Genomic DNA, 18,181 nt, shown 5'->3' with positions numbered 1-18,181 from the left:
CAGACCTGACACCTGCAGCCTCCTCTCCAGCAGGAAGAAGCCATATTAAACCAGCTGGGGCACCGCCCACACTATGAGTCTGGCCAATTACAGGCGTACTCTCCGGACGGGCAGGAGGCCAGCCAACCATCCCAGAGCTTTCTGCCACGGCCCGGGTGACTGACAGCTCAGAGACCAATCAGCTGGCTGTCTTTGCCTCGCGGGTGGGCGGTACTTGCTGCTGCGCCGCTCAGCGGCCGGGTGTTGCCGCTGTCAGGGCTGCTGGGCCGCCTCGGAGATGGCGGCTCCGGGCGACGCCGGGGGGGCGGGCGCGGGCGCGGGGCCGGGGCCGGGGCGGCCGCCGGCCGGAGACCTGCGGAGCGTGCTGATCACGAGCGTGCTGAACCTGGAGCGGCTGGAGCTCGACCTCTTCAGGTGCGCGGGGCCGCCGGGGCGCCAGGGTCGGGCCGCCCTCCGCGCCGCCGCCCTCACCGCCGCCGCCCTCTCCCCCGCAGGGGCCGGCACCACTGGGTGCCCGCCACGCAGCGGCTCTTCGGCGGGCAGATCGTGGGGCAGGCCCTGGTGGCGGCCGCCCGCGCCGTTAGCCGCGACGAGCAGGTCCACTCGCTGCACTGCTACTTCGTGCGGGCAGGTGGGCCGGGCCCGGGCCCGGGGGGAGCTGCGCTGCGGGGAGCGGGGCCGGGCGGGGAGCCCCGCGGCTGGGGCGCCGGAGTGGGAAGGGCGGGGGTGGGCAGGTCTGGGCCCGGGGGCAGGCCGGGCTGCTGGCCGGGGGATGCCCGGAGCTGAGGGAGAGAGCTCAGTGGGGCAGAGGGGTGATTGTGGAGGGGCAGGATGGGGTGCAGGGGGTCGGGGAGGCTGGGCTTATGGCGGGACCGGGACCAGGCAGTGACTCCAGTGGTTGAGGGGCTGGGGAAGCCGCGGCTGAGGCCCACATGGGTGGGCAGATGCTGCCATCCCGGCTCCAGCACAGCAGAGAGAGGGTGTTGATGGTTCAGGGCACAGTGGGCTCAGCCCGCCTGGCTCCAGTGCTCAGCATCTGTAGGTCAGGTCCCCTCTGTGGTGCGTGGTGGTCCGACAGCAGAATGTCCCTTTTCTGTCCCAGGGGACCCCAAGGTGCCAGTGCTGTACGAGGTGGAACGGACCCGTACAGGGAAGAGCTTCTCTGTTCGTTCTGTAAAGGCCATTCAGCACGGAAAGCCGATCTTCACCTGCCAGGCCTCCTTCCAGCTCTCCCAGTGCAGCCCGGTGCAGCACCAGTTCACCATGCCTGCCGTGCCACCCCCTGAGAAGCTGCTGACGCAGGAGGAGCTCATCCAGAAGTTCCTGCAGTGAGTGGGGCAGACAGGGCATGCCAGAGATGCCCTTCTCTGCAGCTGCAGCTTACGGAGGTGCAGGGGCAAAAGCAGGTGGGAGAGAATTGAGGCAACAGCCTGAGGAGTTCCCAAATACACCTGGGGAGCAGAGAAGCAGACAGAGCAGGAGCTGTGCCCCTGTTGCCTTTCTGTGTGGCCCTGGGTCCCTGGTCTGAAGCTGCTGCCAGCAGGATGTGCCTCTGGCCTGCCTGGCATTAACCTCACTTCTCTGTGTTGGTCTACAGGAATCCTAACTTGGCGGAGAGATACAGAAAGCACCTTAACAAGATTCAGGCCGAAGACGTGCCAATTGATATCAAACCCGTGAACCCGCCAGATATATTCTGCTCCGAGCCGCAGGAGCCAAAGCAGCTCTTCTGGGTGCGAGCACGAGGCTACATAGGTGGGTCCTGCCAGGAGGGCAGTCCAGCTGCCCCACAAGCCAAGGGCTCAGGCTCCAGCTTGTGCTTTGGAGCACGCTCGCAACGGAGTGGGCGGAGAGGGTTGTGATTCAGAGGCTGACTGTGCCCCTAGCCTGTGGGGAAGCCTGGAGATTTCAAGGCTGAAATACAGGTGGGGGTGCTGGAGCGTGAAGCGATGGCCGTGTGCCATGCTCAGCCACGGCAGGCTTTCCTTGGGAGGCACAGCAAGGAGAGCAGGTCTGAAAGAGCATCGCAGCACTGTTTGGCCAGCAGCTGACCCCCAGGAAAGCAGAGCTCCTGGGGGAGCTGGGCATGTACAGTGCACGCTGGAGACAGGCAGTGCCGGTCGCTTTGCAGGAGAGACTGACATGAAGGTGCACTGCTGTGTTGCTGCCTACATCTCCGACTATGCCTTCCTGGGCACGGCCCTGCTCCCACACCGGCAGTACCATATCAAGTTCATGGTGTCCCTTGACCATTCTATGTGGTTCCATGCGCCCTTCCGAGCGGACCACTGGATGCTGTACGAGTGTGAGAGCCCCTGGGCTGGTGAGTCCCCGCTGCACTCCCCGGGGACCCGCATGGCAAAGGCCAGCCCTGCCTGTTGCAGGGACTGACAGTCTGCAGTCTGACAGGCTCTCTCTTCAGGTGGGTGCCGGGGACTGGTGCAGGGACGGCTGTGGCGCAGGGATGGGGTCCTGGCTGTCACCTGTGCACAGGAAGGAGTCATCAGGGTGGAGCAAATGCCAAACCAGAGCAAGCTCTAGCTGCGAAACCCCTGCGGGCTGGGGCTTGGGCACGCCAAGGGACGGACCAGGAGAGATGTGGGCCAGGTGGGACCTGGGCAGCAGCAGAAACGAGCCTTGAAGGGAGACTGGGCTGGATCCAGCACCGTGGGGAGAGCTGGTGCCAGAGGCCCTCCACGACAGATGGGGACCTGCAGAGGCATCTGCTGCAACTGACTGCTTGCTGCACAGCACATAACCGTACAGTATGATCAGCTGCCCTTCACCTGCCTTAAATAAAGGTGTCAGGTGAATGGCTGGGCTCCATTCCCTGGACTTTGTCGCCTTGAGCCCCATGATTATGCTTGCCTGAGGGACCCTCTCCTGAAAGGGAGAAGGTCGGCAGCGCCAGGGCACCAGGGCTGCCTCTGCCCCCACAGCACGAGGGGGAAAGTGCTACTGCGGCACATGTGGGTGCCCCTTCTCACTTCTGTCTTCCTTGTGCCATGATGCATCAGTCGCTGCTTCTGCTCACCCTTGAGGCTTGCGCCCAGCCACTGGGAGCTGGAAAAGGGGAAGCTGGGAGCTGGGAAAAGGGACGAGGCAGCTCCCCACCTCAGTATGGGGGACACGAGGCTTCCTGCTGATAGTGCCCTGGGGGAAGTGAAGCTGAACATACAGCAGGCGCCTCGCTCTTCTTCCTACTGAGACTTTATTCAATAAAGTCCTTTTTATTACATAAGTTTTATGGGAAGCTTCTGGCAAGAGCCACAGACCCTGCCAGAAGCCTTCCCGTTTCCTTATGCAGTGCTAGTACATCCCAGCTAAACTCCGTCCCATCCACACTAGAACCCCCCCGCAGAGGGAGAGCCAGCTCCTGGCAGTGGGTGACAAGCACCCACGAGTGCCCGGCCCCACAGGACAGACTAACCACAAAGAAAGTGCATTTTTGAGACAGCTCCCGGGCGTGGGCTGTGCCATCCATAGACACGCAGTGCTGCCTCTCTGCTCCATCCCAGCGATGGCATCACCCTTGCTGCTCTAGCCACCCTGGGCCCCTTGCCCTCCTGTCACCGTGGGGGCACCGGTGGTGGGATGCTTACTCCAGAGGCTCCTTGATCAGGCATTCCTTCAGGGTGGGCTGCTGCTGCAGGGGTGGCCCAGCCTCCCGCAGGTCCTGCAGCCGAGCCTCTGAACGCCGCTTGTCCTTGCCCACTTTCCAGGCCAGGTGGACGTGGGCTTGCAGGAAGGGCCCCAGCAATGGGTGGCTGCCTTGGGCCTCCAGCAGCTGCAGCGCCTGCTCGCAGCAGCCATGGGCCTCACCAAGCTCATCCAGCTCCTGGTGGCAGACGGCCAGCCCAGCCAGTGTCAGGAGGAAGCGGCCGGAGCCGCACACCCCCAGCCGGTCCTGCAGCCGGTAGGCATTGGCCCAGGTGGCCAGGGCCTCGCGGTACATGCCAGTGCAGGTCAGACGCTGTGCGGCTTGCAGGTCCTGCAGGAAGAAGAACTCAAGGAACTCGGGGGAGCGGCGGATCTCAGCAATGGAGTGCAGGTGGGACAGGAACTGCTCAAAGGCTCGGCTCCGCTTGGCAATGGTCTCAGCGGTGAAGTTCCGGCGCAGCCTCTTCCTGGGGAAGGTGATGCCAGCCATGTCACAGCCGAAGCGGCAGCGCAGGCGGCGGTTCAGCTGCTCAAAGTCCGAGTAGCGCCGGGCGATGGCGGCAGGGGCCTTGTCAAACCGGCCGGAGCGGATCAAGTAGATGGTGTAGAGCTGTGGGGGGAGCCGGGTGTCAGGGCGGTGCCGTGGGCAAGCTGCTCCCATGGGGCCAGGCAGAACCAGGCGTACAGCCAAAGATGGGCCACAGGGGGGTTTGCCTGGGCAGGAGGGAGCAGGCTGGGCTGCCACAGCACCTCTTGGCAATACTTACCTGAGGCTCATCTGAGCCGCCAGCATCATCCGAGCAGCACAGGGAAAGACAGAGAGAAATAAGCGCCAGCCCCATGGGACCCCTGCCCCAGGAGGGAGCAGGATCTGTGCCCGCCCTGCGCCTACCCAGCCCCACCGGGCTCACTCACCACGTACTTGGAGGAGCGCTCGCTGACCACGCTGGCGCTGGTGACCTCGAAGAGCAGCCGCTGCGGAGCCAGGCTGCCCCGCGACTTCCTCCACAGCTCCTGGAGCTGCCGGGTCAGCAGGCTGCCGCCAGCACGCTCGGCCGCAGGGCCCCACTCTGCACCGGGAGAGCGGCGTCAGCCCTGCGCAGATGGGGCTCTCCCAGCGCCCCAGCATCTCCAGGCTGCTGGCCCCCACCATCGCTTCGGTCCCCTCCACAAGGGTGCTGCCGCCTCGGCCCCCCCAGCACACCGACCCCAGCACCTGCCTCCATCCTCCGCACCGGCTGCCGCCCCCATGGCCTGCGGCGGCTCTCCCAGCTCCTCTCCAGCACCTTCCTCCTCCTCCTCCTCCTCTTCCTCGTGGCTGGTGAAGCTCAGGGTGCCACTGAGGCGTGTTGACAGCCCCTCCGTGTCGTCCTCCAGCTCTGAGCTCTCCGGGAAGTCCTCGGCCTCGCAGCCACCGCGCACCCGCTCCTGCCGGCCACCTTCCCCGGCCAGTGCGTGCCGCAGGCGGTGCAGGATGCGGGCGGCCATCCCGCCTGGGCCGGGCAGCGCGTCAGGCCCGGCCGCCCCAAGGCGGCGGGATGGGCTGGGGGCCAAGGGCTGCCGCCCACCGCGGCCCGGCCGGCGCCGGCCCCGCGACACCCCCTGGCCCCGCTCCCACGCCCCCTGCCCGGTGCAGCCGCGTTGGGTGCGGGACCGGCCCGTACCGTGCTGCCCCGAGACAGGCGGTGCCGAGCGATGGCCGCTCCGCCGCGGCTCGGCCCGGGATCCTCCCTGCACGGCTCCGCCTCCGCCGGGAACCCGGATCGCTGCGGCGGGGCCGGCACGGCACGGCACGGCTCAGGGCGGCTCTGCCCGCGGTCCCTGGCCCCCGCCGGTCACTGCTCCCCTTGTCCCCTGCCTGGGCAGCGCCCCGCGGCCCCCTGCCCGCAGCCACAGCAGTCCCTCACCGCGGCGCCTGGCACTGCGGGGTCCCCGTACCCCGGCACCCCCATACCCTGCACCCTGCACGCCGGGTCCCGACCCTGCTTGTGCCACTGCCCCTGCGGGACATCCCCTGGGCTGCCCCAGCACCCCCTCGCCCCGGCCAGCCTTATTTAGTGCCGTGCCCGCTGCTGCCTCGCCACTTTCTTGGGAATGTCTATTAATACCGAGGAACCCGCCCAGCTGCTGCCATCGCTCTGCCCTGCACACCCGCTGCGCCCTGCTCCAGCACCTTGGGTGGGGATCCCTGCGCTCTCGTGGGCGCAGGGGGGTCTGGGGGGCTTCTGCACTGAGAGCCTGGGGACCCCGATGCCTTGCCCTGTCCCTCTCTTCCCGGCTGCCAGGCAGGGTGGGATGCACGGGGGCCTGGGCTGGTGCTGACCCCAGATGACCTTGCGGGAGAGGGTCTGACCCTGCCGCAGCTCCAAGCCCCCGTCCAACCCCCTTGGGGCACGGGCCACTTGGCCAGCGTGTCCCCACCACCGGCAGCCCCAGCCAGGCCATGGCAAAGGTGGATGGCTTGGGCTGCGGTGTGTGAGAGCAGAGCCTTCAAGGAGATGCTGGGCAGATTTCCCCCTGCCCTGGCAGCACAGAAAGATGGGGCCTTTTCCAGAGCTGGACTCTCGGTGCCAAAAGTGCCAGGAATCCTGTACCGCAGGGGGGGCACGCTCTGCACCCCCCTAGGGGCATCATACCCCAGGCCCCCCGCCGGGGACCCCTTCCTCACCTGGGCTGGGGTGCCGCAACCGGCCCACCCAAGCAGAAAAAGGGAGTGGAGGGAGGGGGTTGGAGGTGGCAGGGCAAGGCTGGAGGCCCCGGGGTCTTGTGGGGATGAGGGAGGTGACCCTGGCCTGGGGGAGCCCAGTCCCATGCTGGGAGCCTGCCCCAGGCACGGCTTCAGGTCTGGGATTCAGCAGGGGAGCAGGTAATGGTCAGGGTGCTGGGGTAGACAGCTTGGTGCAGGGGGAGGCCCTGGCCCCCTTGTCTGGGCTATTTTTAACCCCCTCCTTGCTGAGCCGCCCTGGGCTGGAGGGTGCTGGGAGGGGGAGGGGGCAGAAGAGCCACCCTCCAGCCAAGGCTCCAGTGTCCCTCCCCGGAGGGCTTGAATTTCTATCCCAGCTTCAGACCCACGGTTAATCCCCAGCTCTTGGCCAATAACGTTTTGGCTAAATTAGGTAAAATGCGCCTGTTGCCAATGAGCGGGGCCTGATTGCCACCGGGGAGCTGATAGGCTGCCGGGGCCACAGCTGGGCGCACGCCACGTGGCAGGGACGCTACAAATTGGGGTGCCAGGAGCACCAGGGAGCTTCTAGGGACTACTGCTGCAGGAGGTGGTGACTCCCTAGGGGAGGAAAGCAGCAAAGATGCCTTCAATGGTAAGAGCCCCCATGCTGCCGTGTGCTGTATGCCATGTGCTGTGTGCCAGGGCGAGACCCAGCAGGGCAGGAGGCGTTGGGCACTGCATGCACCTGGGGGGGTTTGCTGCTGAGATGCCTCCATGGACAGCAGTGGGAGGGGGTCCCCGGGGCTGGGCTAGCCATGGCGTGTGAGGGCAGGGAGGCATCAGGGCAGCACAGTGTCTGTGTTCTGGGGGGGCTGCATGGCTGCCTGAAGGGTGCGGGTGCCCCGGAGACACTGGCTCAGTCCTGGCCAGAGCACAGGGCTGTGCAGAGGTGGCAATGGCAGAGGGTGGCTGAAAGCTGAGTGCTGGGTCATGCGACACAGCGTCGTAGCCGGCTCAACAGCCAGCCCACGCCTCCAGGAGAAACTCGATCAGGGCCAACAGGTGCCCGTGGCTGTGGCCCCACTGATCCCTATAAGGGGAGCTGAGGAGACCCCAAAAATAGCGCTGCATACCTGAGATGCCAAGGCGGCACACACAGACAGCAGCTCCCCCGCCCTCGCAAATGTCCAGGCAGCACCAGAGCTGTGGGGACGGCTGGGGGCCGCAGCTTGCCCCGGCATGGCGTCATACTCCAGCTGGGCAGGGGCTCACCCCACACCCCTGTGCCTCACTGTGCTGGGGGCTCCTGGGCACGCTGCGGACGGCCACGGTGACCCCGTTGCCTTGCTTTGCAGACGGACCAGCAGGCTGAAGCTCGCGCCTTCCTCAGCGAGGAGATGATCGCGGGTGAGTGCAGGAGCAGTGGGGAGAGGGGCCAGACCCGGCAGGCTCTGTCCCACTGCTGTGGCCCCGTCCTGTGCACTGCCCAGCCCTGACCCCCTTCCCCACAGAGTTCAAGGCCGCCTTTGACATGTTTGATGCGGATGGCGGCGGGGACATCAGCACCAAGGAGCTGGGGACGGTGATGAGGATGCTGGGCCAGAACCCCACCAAGGAAGAGCTGGATGCCATCATAGAGGAGGTGGATGAGGATGGTGAGCAGCCTTTGGGCGGTGGTGGGCGATGGGTGCCAGGCCGGCACCCTGACCTGTGCTCAGTTTCTTTCCCGCAGGCAGCGGCACCATTGACTTTGAGGAATTCTTGGTGATGATGGTGCGCCAGATGAAAGAGGATGCCAAGGGCAAGTCTGAGGAGGAGCTGGCCAACTGCTTCCGCATCTTTGACCGGTGAGTGGTGGTGGGGGAGGGATGCCAGCCTGTCCTGCCTGCAGGGGCAAGCATGGCCTCGTCCTGCCGTCACCCTCCTACAGGAATGCGGATGGGTTCATTGACATTGAGGAACTGGGCGAGATCCTGAGGGCCACCGGGGAGCACGTCACTGAAGAGGACATAGAGGACCTGATGAAGGACTCAGACAAGAACAATGATGGCCGCATCGACTTTGATGGTGAGTGGCAGCTCCGGCTGAGCGCCTGTGCCACACACCCCAGGCAGGACCGTGGGCTGAGGGTGCCACTCTCTTGCAGAGTTCCTGAAGATGATGGAGGGTGTGCAGTAAGGGACCAGTCATTCCTCGGGCCGGCTGCTGCACCCTGCCCCGCTCCACCACCCCCAAGGGAGCAGCAGTTGCACAGCACCCGGCTGCCCTCCCCAGCTGGGGCCCTGCCCTGGGCCGGGGCCATGGTCTTGCCCCGCGGCTGGCGGCCCAGCTTCTCCTCCAGCCTCTTGCACGTGGTTTCAGTCTGAGCCTCAATAAAAGGGGAAAGGCTTGAGACGCCAGTGCGAAACTTCACCGGGTTTGCATGGGGAGGGGGCCATGGCACTGTGCCCCTGCACTGCTCCCCCAGGGGGGGATGTGCCTGGGCAGGTGCCCCATGCCAGTCAGGCTCACCCAGCGCGGCCGTGCTGGGGGGCATGGGGGCAGCCTAGGGCCACGGTTCCCACGGGCTGCTGGGCGGGCGCCAGCTCTGACCTCAGAGTTTCCATGCGGAGCGGCTGGCTCACACACCAGCAGGCGAGGGAGCACGGCCCCGAGGGGTCCCCGCAGAGCTCTGGGAGCCGGTGGCACAGGAGGGAGGAGCTGCTCCTACCCTCTCTAGGGCAGCGTGGTGGGAACCACAAGGGGATCTGGGGGCCACTACTGCCTGCCCCACACCAGGACCTCTGCATCCCACCCAGAACGGCACAGAGGACCTGGCAATAAGGTGGTGGTGGGGACAGCAGCAGCCCCCTCCCTGTGGAGTCAAGGCAACGCTGGAGCCTGTGGGCCTGGACAGTCTGTGCCAGCCTGTCATGCATCACTGCTCCCTTGCAGCAGCTCTGCCACCACTCCAGCCAGGGAGCACAGCAGGAGGGGACGAGGCAGGGATGCTTCCTGGACCAGGGAGCGCCTGACACACATGGGGCCAGTGGGACCAGCACCAGGCAGCTGGCAGGACGCAGCTCAAAGCCTGTCACATCCCCATGTGCTGAGCCCTGTGGGGAGCCAGGGGTGGCCCCAGAAGGTCCTGACCCTGCCCTCACTGGGTACGATGGCATGGGGAGGATGTACCACATGCCGTACAGCAGGGATGGCGGGGATGTGTGCGGCAGCCCAGGCAGCCCTCTGCAAGGCCACAGCCAGGCACCGGCAGCTGGTGCTGCAGCTCGGAGGCAGTGCCGACAGCCTTCGGCTGTGGGAATAGCGGTGCAGGAGGAGTGCGGAGGCCAGTGAGCTCAGAACTGGTAAGGAGGGAGCTGCTGCACCGGGCAGCAACTGCAGTGTCCCCCCAGCACCTGCACCAGGGTAGGTGGAGGGGTTCTGGGGCCAGCCCGGCTCAGTATCCCTCATCCTGCAGGGCTGCAGTGTGTGTTGCTGGCAGGGCTGCGGCAGGCACCAGTGAGCCCCAAGGAGCGACAGGAGCTGGAGAGGTTGTGGGTGCTGTTCCTCTCTGCCCTGGAGCTCTTCCTAGAGGACCTGTGCCAAGCCCACCACTTCTGCCAGCTCTTCTCTGTGCTGGGGGGGAGCACTGCTCCAATGCACACCAGACTGGAGGGCTGGGAGCTGCCTAGCCACAAGAGGGACCGGCGTGGGGGGGATCCCACACAGCCCCCATCCATCCCACGCCTGGAGGAGATCGAGCAGGTGAGGGCCATGCTAGTGGAGATGGAGAGTAGAGCCAACATCCCGCTGTGGATGGTGGAGGCCACAGCCGGTGGGGCCAGGTGGCACTGCAGCACCCATGGCTCGGGCCGGGTGGGGGTGGGGCTCATGCTGGGCACTGTTGCAGGGTGCTCTGACCTGGGGACAGGAGAGCAGGCGGCAGGGCTGGCACTCTCTTGCACTCAGGCATCGCAGAGCAGGGGATGGGGCCCTAGGTACCACCACAGACCCCGTTCCCCTACCCTGGCAGGTGATGCTGGGGGCTGCCCTCACCCTGCAGAGGGAACAGGACCAGCTCCAGGCACCCCAATCGTTAATGAAGCCCGTGTTACCCCAGGGGGATCGGTGTCCCTCCCTTCATGCCCATGCCTGCAGAGGGGCCGAGCTGACTGAGAGCAGGTGCCTCTGGGCACTGACAGGGTGCCAAGCTGCAACAATACCCCCGGAAGAGTTATAAATGTGCATTTATTTATACATTAACCGTGGCTTGGACTGCAAAATTAATTTAAGAACAGCCTATGATACAGAAAGCCGCAGAGAGCAGCTGGACAGGGAGCAGACAGAGGCCTGGGTTCCACAGGGAGCAGGGGCAGCAGCATCAGTCAGGTTTCCTGGCTCTTGGCCTGCTTAGAGTATGTCTCCCGCACGTGCTTCTTGTAGGCTAAGGAAAGAGGGGGGGGACAGGGCTGAGGGTCCCAGGGCAGCTGCAGAGCCAGGCACACAGCAGGACTGGGAGGCTGTGCTGCTGCCCGCCCCAAAGGGAGGGAGGGGTGTTTCTGCCCCGGGGCACTCACCAGCTTGGTTCTTCCAGAGCTCCGCAGCATGTGTGTTCAGGGGGCTCTCGATGTTTGGCTCTGGGCATGGGAGCTGTGTCAGCAGGTGGGGCGGCCTGGAACCCCGAGTCCCACTGCCCAGTGCTGTGCTGGGGGACACACACCCTGCCACCAGCCCCAGCCCCCCACCATAACCTGGCCAGGGGACTCACCTGCCAGCAGGCTCTGGATGGAGAGCAGGATGGTGCGGACGTCATAAAGGGCTGACCACTTGTCCTTGAGGATGTCGAGGCAGATGTTGCCCTGAGTATCAATGTTGGGGTGGTAGCAGGGCGTCAGGAATCGCACCGTGGGCGCTGTGTAGGGGTACCCGCTGGGGAACTCCAGCGACAGCTTGTACCGCAGCTCCTCGTAGGCCTGGGGGCAGGAGTCAGGGGCTGGGGGCACAGCCCGGGGGGGGAAGGGGAGCCCCGGGGGGCGCAGGGAGGAGTGGGACCACCCTCCTCGGCCGGGGGGGGCAGGGTCCCAGCTGCTCACCGTGCCGGCAGCGCCATTGATGGTCCCGATCCACTTGAAGAGGTTGTCGGACTCGGGGAAGGCAGAGATGCCTTTGTCACCAGACATCTGCGGGGACAGCCCGTCAGAGCGGCCCGGGACCCCCCGGGACCGGCCCCGGGGACCCCCTCCCCCGGGACCCTACTCACCATGAGCGCCATCAGCTCCTGCTGCAGCCTGCGGGGGAAGCACACGTTACCGGGCCGGGCCGGCGGGGCAGCCCCCAGCGCCCGCCCCGGGCCCAGCTCACCTCTTCCCCACCGAGCCGCGGGCCGCCGTGGCCCCTGCCTCAGCCGCCTTGCGGGCGGCCACGCTGGGCACCGCGGCGGGGTCGGCGTTCTGCGAGGCCATGGCAGCTCCCGGGAACCCGAGCGGCGCACCCGCCTCCGGCCGCCGCTGCCCGCCCGTTCGCGGGCGTTGGACGCAGCTACCGCTCCCGGGCGGCGCCGCACCGGGCCCTGCTCCCTCCTTCCCTCCCTCTGCCCGCGACTGCACTCGGCGCGGGTCCCGGGCCCTGCTGCGGCTCTCCCGGTGCCGAACAGCGGCGGCGGGGCTCTGCCGTGCCCAGATCTGTTGCCGGTGCCCGGCTCGTCTCGTCGCTCCGCTCCAGTCTCGTCCCGCCTGACCCCACCCCACCTGGTCCCGCCCAGCTCCCGCGCCCCGTTTGAATATTTCCAACGTGCGGCCCGTCCGCCAATCAACGCACAGCCTCGTTCGAGCCGACCAATCGTCGCTCGTCCGGGATGCGGGTGCTACGGTAACGGCGAGCGGCCGTTCATTGGCGGAACCGTTGGTCCCGGCGGACCCTTAAAGGGCCAGACACACCCTTCCACAGGAGGCGGCAGAGGCGAGTGCGAAGCGGCTTTATTGGGGACCTCTGGGGCCAGGGCCTCAGGGCTCGGGGGGACCCTCGGGGGCCAGCGCGTCCCCCTCGCGGCGAAGCATCTCCATGTGCCTCTGCATCTTCTCAGTCATCCATGTCGGTGGGATGAAGGGCTTCAGCTCCTCCAGCCGCAGGTCAACAGAGTCCCTGGGGAGAGGTGGGGCAAGATGGGAGGACCCTGACACCCGCCGTGGACCTCAGCACCCACCACAGACAACCAGCAGTGAGCCCAAACCCCTGGCACCCACCGTGGACCCCCCCATGAGGGCCCCTGGCACCCACCATGGACCGCAGCACCCACCACAGACCCCTGGCACCAAGCCCCCAACCAGCACAGGGCCCCCCTCCAGTGGAGCAGCAAGGGTGGGTGCAGTGTGGGCCCCCAGGGCAGCAGCCCCAGGCATAGCAGCACCCACAGCACCTCTGCTTTGGTTCTCACCTGTAATCGTCGCTGGCAGCCAAATCCCGAATGTCCTCTTCGATGAGGAGGTAGGCCTGCAGCACAAGGTGGGGGGGACACCTCAGGGCTGCCATGCACCCACTCTGGTGCCTGCAAGGGGCAGCAAGGGCAGTGCCGCATCCCGTCCCCATCCAGCGCAGAGCTGCTGCTCCCCACAGCAGCTGGCTGTGCCTCCCAGACCACGCTGCTCGCCCACATCCTGAGGAGCAGCAGCCGGACCTCTGTAGCACGATGGGGAGCACCTCTGCCTCCACATGCCCTCCTGCCTAGCCTCCTGCCAAAGCCGGCACGCTGCTCCTCGGCCCATTCTGGCCCTGCGGTGGGTCTCTGCACGGTTCCTGCCGGCTGCAGGAGCCGCGAGCCCGGCCGTACTCACCATCTTTCCCCCAGTGGCCCTCATGTGCTGCTGCTCTGCCAGCCAGTGCTTATCTTGCGGGTCGGCTGCGTACTGCAATAAAGCAGCAAGGACCTAGCTGAAGACAGGCAACAGACCTCGCGCTCTGACCACCCTCCTGCTGGGATGCTGTGCCCCGCTCCAGCGCTCCCTTGAGCATGTTGCCCCCCACGGTGCTGCCCACCGGGGGCTGCTGGGGCCAGGGGGGCTCAGCTCTGCCTGCTGTTTCTCCAACCTCAAGCCCTGGCTCCAGGCCAACCCACCACCTTGGAGGCTGTGCTAAGCCGTTAACTTATGTTCCAGTGTGCTAGCCAGACTGTGTGTGTACGTGCTCTAAGGTAACAAACAAAGGCGTGGGGGAGGAAGAAAACAAGCGAGCTGAAGCACACGCTCCCGATTCCCATCGGAAACCATTTCCGAGCAAACCCTGAAGGAGGAAGCATCCTGCTGCGGCATCTGACCTTAAAGAGGTGGGGATGCTTGATGTAGAGTCGCCCTCTTGTTCCTCCCATCCCGAGAGCTCTGAAAGAGGAAGACGAGGGGGTGTTACACCTGTGCAGAGGGTGGCTGCAGTGGTACAGGGACACCTCCTCTCCTCCCCAAGCCCTTCCTACTGCTTTCAAGGCAGAGAAGCGAAGTGACGGGAGGAGTCTTACGGGCTCCTGCCTTGGAGACACCACCCTCCAGCAACAGGGCCATTCCTTACTTGTTTGCTCGAGATCCCAGCACAAAGGTTGTGGTTTCAGTCAGTCGGGATGGATCCCACTACAGAGCAATTGGAAAAGGGGCAACATTAGAAATGAAGCTGGTGCCAGCCCATGCTCCATGAGCCTCAGTTCTCTGACCGGGAACCTCGGAACCGCCCCCAGCCTGGGAGGGAGGGAGCTGGCCACAGACCTCCAGACTTCCACAGAGGAGGGAAGTTGTTCCGTTTGGGCTGACCTAAGCAGTTTCCCTTGTGGGAAACATGCGTGGGATCCTTATGGCTACTACTGCTCTCCCCAGGTCTCCTAACAGCGGCACCACACCGCAGAGCTACAGGCTACAGTGCCTCCTCTTCTTGCTTCTCTCCTGCACTGCAGGGGCCTGGTGGGCCAGAGCACAGCTTGGCTCTGTCCTCCGCTCCTGCAGCAGTAGGGCTCTGCTGGCAGAAGCAAAGGGGAGGAGAGGTTGAGCCCAGCAGTGTCGGCCAGCCAATACCTTTGGTCCATCCCTTCTCACAGGCTCAGAGACTTTGAGCTTCCACCTGAGGGGAAGGAAAATGCAGTAAGAACCAGTCCCTGTGGCATCAGCAGCAGGCATTGAGCCCCAGCTCTTCCTTTGTTCACACTCTCCATTTCCCTGCAGTGCCCAGCTCCAGACCCTCAGCTTTGCTGCACATTCTCCTCTCTCTGGCTGCCAAGACTCCCCCACCATCATGTTTCACGCTGCTCACTCTGAATGGCCCAGCTGGACCTTTTCACTCCTTCAGGCCTATTTAAAACCACTTCCTCAAAGGTCTTTGCCTCTTTGGGGGAACACCTCAACCTAAACACTTCCTGCCAGCCCTCTGGTACTCCCCTGCACCTCTCCCTTCTGTAGAAGGGGAAGGAGATGCAGGGTTTCTGTGCTCCCCCATCTGGGCAACCTCATTTCCCCTCCACACTCCCAAAACAGGGGCTCTAGCTCAGGACTTGTACTCACGCAGCCATGCCTGAGACCCCACGATCATTTGACAGGCTCTGTCCTGGAGGTCGCCCCTTTCTCTGCATGGAAGAAATCCTTCAGTGACTCAGCTGTGCAGGCTGAGAGAACCCTCTTGGTTTACCCACCCCCTCCTAGGGAAGCTGCTCTTTTTGTCTTGAGAAGTGCTAGCTGGCACTTCCGAGGCATCACAAAAGCTGCCTGTGCACCTCCACACACGCATACTACAGGAACGGCCAGGAGCAAGGAACAAACTTCCCAAAACATAAAATCCCTTGCATGGAAAACCCTCCTACCTTTTTGGGAACGGGGCTCCCTCGACGATTCAGCTCGTCATCCATCTGTCGGGCACGCTGAAAGAGGAGTGGCAGTGGGATGAGCAGGGCCCTTCTCCTGCCTAGTTGTGCGGGGCCCCACAAATCCAGCCAGCCACTCTCTCCTCTGTGGGGCAACACTGACTGCACCCTACCTTGATGGGACACACTGAACTGCAACAAGCAGCAACTGCACCTGGGATTTTCCTCGCCCTGTAGGTACACCTCCCTCCTAGTCTAACATCCCCTAGCTCTGCCTCCTCACTATTGTGCTGGTGGACAAGAAAAAGGCAGAGGACAAAGCAATTCCAAACCTCCTTATCCTCCTCCCAGCTCTTACAAGTCACTTAAGCCTCTGGGAACAGTAACAACTTTTACCTTTGGTACTGCCTGCTCATGGGGCAATCTGGGAACAACCTTTTTGCCATCAGAGAACAGCAGTTTTGCCTGCAGAAAGAAGAAGGATTATGATTCTGGGTCCACAGAAGGCACTGCCAGAAGCCTCCACTTCCATGCATCTGCCTGAGAGTCCTGTAACAGCTCTGCTTTTGCAGTGCCACCATGCAGTGCTTTCACAGATGGTGAGATGCAAAAGCACAATCTGAGCACGAGAAAGTCTGGGCAGCTGGCAAAACAGCAAGACATGAAAGAAAAAACATTTGCTTTGCACCCCCAGGACTCTCTGATGGTTGCCAGAGGGTCGGTCTCTGTGTAAGCTCCAACTGCATGACACATTCCGACAGCAGTACTGAAATGCAGCAGCATGAGCTGCCCAGCGCTGGCTGCTCGCCACTTGCCAGTGAAAAGGAAGCCAAGCAGAGGAACTGCACAAGGGCTGTGGATGTCCCCCTCCCAGCTAATGCCAAAGCCGTGAAGAGGGATGTGTCGTAGGCCAGGCTACTCCGTTGAGGGAGTGGAGTCCCTCACTGGCACTCACCTGCTCCAGGCAGCTCCGACACGTCTCCTGGATGAGCTGCTCAGGGTCCACCTCCTCCCCGACATTATCACGCACGTTGATTGCTGCTTTCTGGAAAAACTGGAGAGGAGGTAGCAGGAGAGGGTTAGAGCCTGAGCAGCCAGGCAGTGTCAGGGCAGGCATGTGGGCCCAAGTCCCGTGCACAGTGGTGGCCACGAGACAGGCATGACAGCCCTGCGCGGCAGCTGGCAGCTGAGCTCTCTCCAAGCAGACTGTGACGGGAGGGGGCGGCGGGGCCTGTTCCTGCTGCAGCTCTCACCTTCATATACTTGTTGAAGACACCCCGGATTTCCTCGTTGATGCTGGGCTGCAGAACAGCCCGCAGCAGGTCCATGGACACGGCCGGGTCCGTGAAGCTGCAGGTGGAGGAATCAGGTGGGGGGGCGCAGGGCCCCCCCCCCCCAGTCTGGTCGAACTGATGCCCAGCCCCGCCGGTCCGGCCTCCCCCACCTCCAGCCCAGCTCGGTCCCTCCGGCGGTGGCCGCAGCCCGCCCCTACCTGGTGGTCATCTGGGAGCGCCGGCCGCGCCGCTGCACCTGCCGGTGCTTGATCATGATGTTCCAGGGACTCTGCGGGACATACGCGTCAGCCGCCGCCCGGCCGGCCCCGGTCCCGGTCCCGGCCCCGGCCCCGGCTCCCACCTCACCGTGCTCACCAGCTGCTCCTCGCCATCGTCCGGGCCCTCCTCGCCCGGCGGCCCCGGCTGCTGCTCCGCATCGCGGGCGGCGCCCATGGCGGCCCCGGCCCCGGCCCCGGCCCCGGCCCCGGCACGCACCACCGGAAGCGTCGGGTCCCACGCGTCGTCAGCTCGCGACGCCTGGGCCGCGCACCGGAAGCGACGGTTGCCATGGCGGCGGCGGCGGCCCGGCCCGGGCGGGAGGGGGGCGGCTCGGGGCAGGGCAGCGGGGGACGGACAAGCCCCGGCGGGCACGGGGCGGGCGTTTGGGCACGGGGCGGCTTCCGAAGAGGCGGCCGCGGGGCGGGCAGCCCCGTCCTGCCGGCTCAGCCGCGGCCTGGCCCGGGGGACGCAGCCCCCTGGTGCCCCCGCCGCGGCGGGGCCGAGCAGCGACCGAACGCAAACAGCCCCAGGGGCGAGGCAGGCTGGCAGCGCCGCTGCGGCCTTAGCACACCCACCGGTGCTTCCTGCTGCGCCTCGGCCGTGGGATTTTCCTCATTGCTTACTTTAACCTCACCTCTTGGTTTGTGTAGTCCCTCTTGTACATGCACAGGTGCGAGGTCATGGAAGAACACACAGCAATGAAGAAATCTTTAGCTCTAAAGACGTGTGGCTTCATGGATGAATGCAGTGATGGATGGTCAGCTCTAAAATAGTCATATATCCCAAAGCCTTAAAGCCGCAGTGTCCTGCCCTTTTCCGCCCAGGAACAGGACCTGGCTCAGATGAAACCAGTCCCACAATGGCCCTGCCCATGAGACCCAAGTAACTGCAGTGGCAGAAATGTATTTGTCCTTCCATGATCCATGCATTCCTTTGTTGCCTTATTTTCTACATCCAAAACAGAAAAACCTCATTGCTGTTCCAATTGTAGCAGCTCTGTATCTTTTTCCTCAAGTCTCTCATCCTTCTGGAATCTCACTGCTTATCTGAGGAAACACTCCAAACCTGTGTGTCCTCATCTTGTCTAACGTGCAGAAGAGTCAAAACCACTTCTCCATCATTTTCGAGGTCATCTTACACTGTGCCAGGGTTAACAAGAAGCTTTTCTGTTGGGTCAGCTTGATAACAACTTAAAAAACATTTGCTGTCGTGCTGGTAGTGTTTTCCCTTGTTACTTCCAAGATGACCGTAACACAAACCAAACAAATGAGGTTTCCCAAAGCACGCGGTGTTGAGGCCGCTCAGGCCTTGTGTCCAGCGTGGCCGGGCTGAGGATGGTGCAGGACAGGCATGCCTGAGCCGCCCTTGCCAGCTCGCTGTCGTCGCGTTCTGTGTGCAAGCGGGGAAGCACTTCACCGTGCTGCAGCGAGGGAAAGTGGGCTCTCCTTCCCCACTGGCTTTGCCAGACACTCCTGCCCGATGTCTGGTGTGTGCACA

At 64.1% G+C, this 18,181-nt stretch overlaps 6 protein-coding genes across 10 annotated transcripts; 3 read left to right on the top strand and 3 right to left on the bottom strand.

Annotated features, from left to right (window-relative positions):
- Positions 1–212: 212 nt before the first annotated feature.
- ACOT8 (acyl-CoA thioesterase 8) lies at positions 213–2,835 on the top strand. The gene is made up of 6 exons (XM_080404223.1): positions 213–414; positions 495–631; positions 1,103–1,328; positions 1,598–1,755; positions 2,132–2,323; positions 2,423–2,835. Exons 1-6 carry the CDS (start codon positions 278–280, stop codon positions 2,539–2,541), a joined length of 969 nt encoding a protein of 322 aa, XP_080260349.1. The 5' UTR covers positions 213–277; the 3' UTR covers positions 2,542–2,835.
- A 355-nt stretch (positions 2,836–3,190) lies between these two features.
- SNX21 (sorting nexin family member 21) lies at positions 3,191–6,722 on the bottom strand. 2 transcript variants are annotated; one of them, XM_080404214.1, is made up of 3 exons: positions 4,881–6,722; positions 4,576–4,730; positions 3,191–4,270 (listed from the first exon to the last, which is right to left on the bottom strand). In XM_080404214.1, exons 1-3 carry the CDS (start codon positions 5,146–5,148, stop codon positions 3,599–3,601), a joined length of 1,095 nt encoding a protein of 364 aa, XP_080260340.1. In that variant the 5' UTR covers positions 5,149–6,722; the 3' UTR covers positions 3,191–3,598. The 2 variants fall into 2 exon arrangements, with proteins under 2 accessions (XP_080260340.1, XP_080260341.1); XM_080404215.1 differs by lacking the exon at positions 4,881–6,722 and having other exon boundaries at positions 4,583–4,856.
- A 147-nt stretch (positions 6,723–6,869) lies between these two features.
- TNNC2 (troponin C2, fast skeletal type) lies at positions 6,870–8,717 on the top strand. The gene is made up of 6 exons (XM_080404226.1): positions 6,870–6,977; positions 7,681–7,732; positions 7,837–7,980; positions 8,058–8,172; positions 8,256–8,392; positions 8,472–8,717. The coding sequence occupies exons 1-6, from the start codon at positions 6,966–6,968 to the stop codon at positions 8,501–8,503; spliced, it is 492 nt and encodes a 163-aa protein (XP_080260352.1). The 5' UTR covers positions 6,870–6,965; the 3' UTR covers positions 8,504–8,717.
- Positions 8,718–8,860: 143 nt separating this feature from the next.
- Positions 8,861–10,352, top strand: LOC308070397 (regulator of G-protein signaling 9-binding protein-like). The gene is given in 5 exon segments (XM_080404227.1): positions 8,861–9,626; positions 9,630–9,669; positions 9,783–10,131; positions 10,133–10,178; positions 10,180–10,352. Coding segments are annotated over 5 exon segments (762 nt in total). The 5' UTR covers positions 8,861–9,344; the 3' UTR covers positions 10,225–10,352.
- Positions 10,353–10,534: 182 nt separating this feature from the next.
- UBE2C (ubiquitin conjugating enzyme E2 C) lies at positions 10,535–12,110 on the bottom strand. The gene is made up of 6 exons (XM_080404225.1): positions 11,666–12,110; positions 11,565–11,592; positions 11,398–11,484; positions 11,073–11,277; positions 10,882–10,941; positions 10,535–10,748 (listed from the first exon to the last, which is right to left on the bottom strand). The coding sequence occupies exons 1-6, from the start codon at positions 11,764–11,766 to the stop codon at positions 10,690–10,692; spliced, it is 540 nt and encodes a 179-aa protein (XP_080260351.1). The 5' UTR covers positions 11,767–12,110; the 3' UTR covers positions 10,535–10,689.
- A 152-nt stretch (positions 12,111–12,262) lies between these two features.
- Positions 12,263–16,932, bottom strand: DNTTIP1 (deoxynucleotidyltransferase terminal interacting protein 1). 4 transcript variants are annotated; one of them, XM_080404220.1, is made up of 13 exons: positions 16,781–16,932; positions 16,624–16,694; positions 16,385–16,481; positions 16,087–16,185; positions 15,528–15,596; positions 15,132–15,188; positions 14,836–14,897; positions 14,353–14,398; positions 13,859–13,917; positions 13,614–13,674; positions 13,135–13,206; positions 12,738–12,793; positions 12,263–12,445 (listed from the first exon to the last, which is right to left on the bottom strand). In XM_080404220.1, exons 1-13 carry the CDS (start codon positions 16,856–16,858, stop codon positions 12,307–12,309), a joined length of 966 nt encoding a protein of 321 aa, XP_080260346.1. In that variant the 5' UTR covers positions 16,859–16,932; the 3' UTR covers positions 12,263–12,306. The 4 variants fall into 4 exon arrangements, with proteins under 4 accessions (XP_080260346.1, XP_080260345.1, XP_080260348.1 ...); XM_080404219.1 differs by having other exon boundaries at positions 16,772–16,928; XM_080404222.1 differs by having other exon boundaries at positions 16,767–16,872.
- Positions 16,933–18,181: the final 1,249 nt, after the last annotated feature.

The sequence above is a fragment of the Falco punctatus genome (assembly GCF_963210335.1).
Source record: "Falco punctatus genome assembly, chromosome: 10".
Lineage (NCBI taxonomy): Eukaryota > Metazoa > Chordata > Aves > Falconiformes > Falconidae > Falco > Falco punctatus.
The sequence above is the reverse complement of the archived record's forward strand: the minus strand, read 5'-3'. Positions and strand labels throughout refer to the sequence as shown.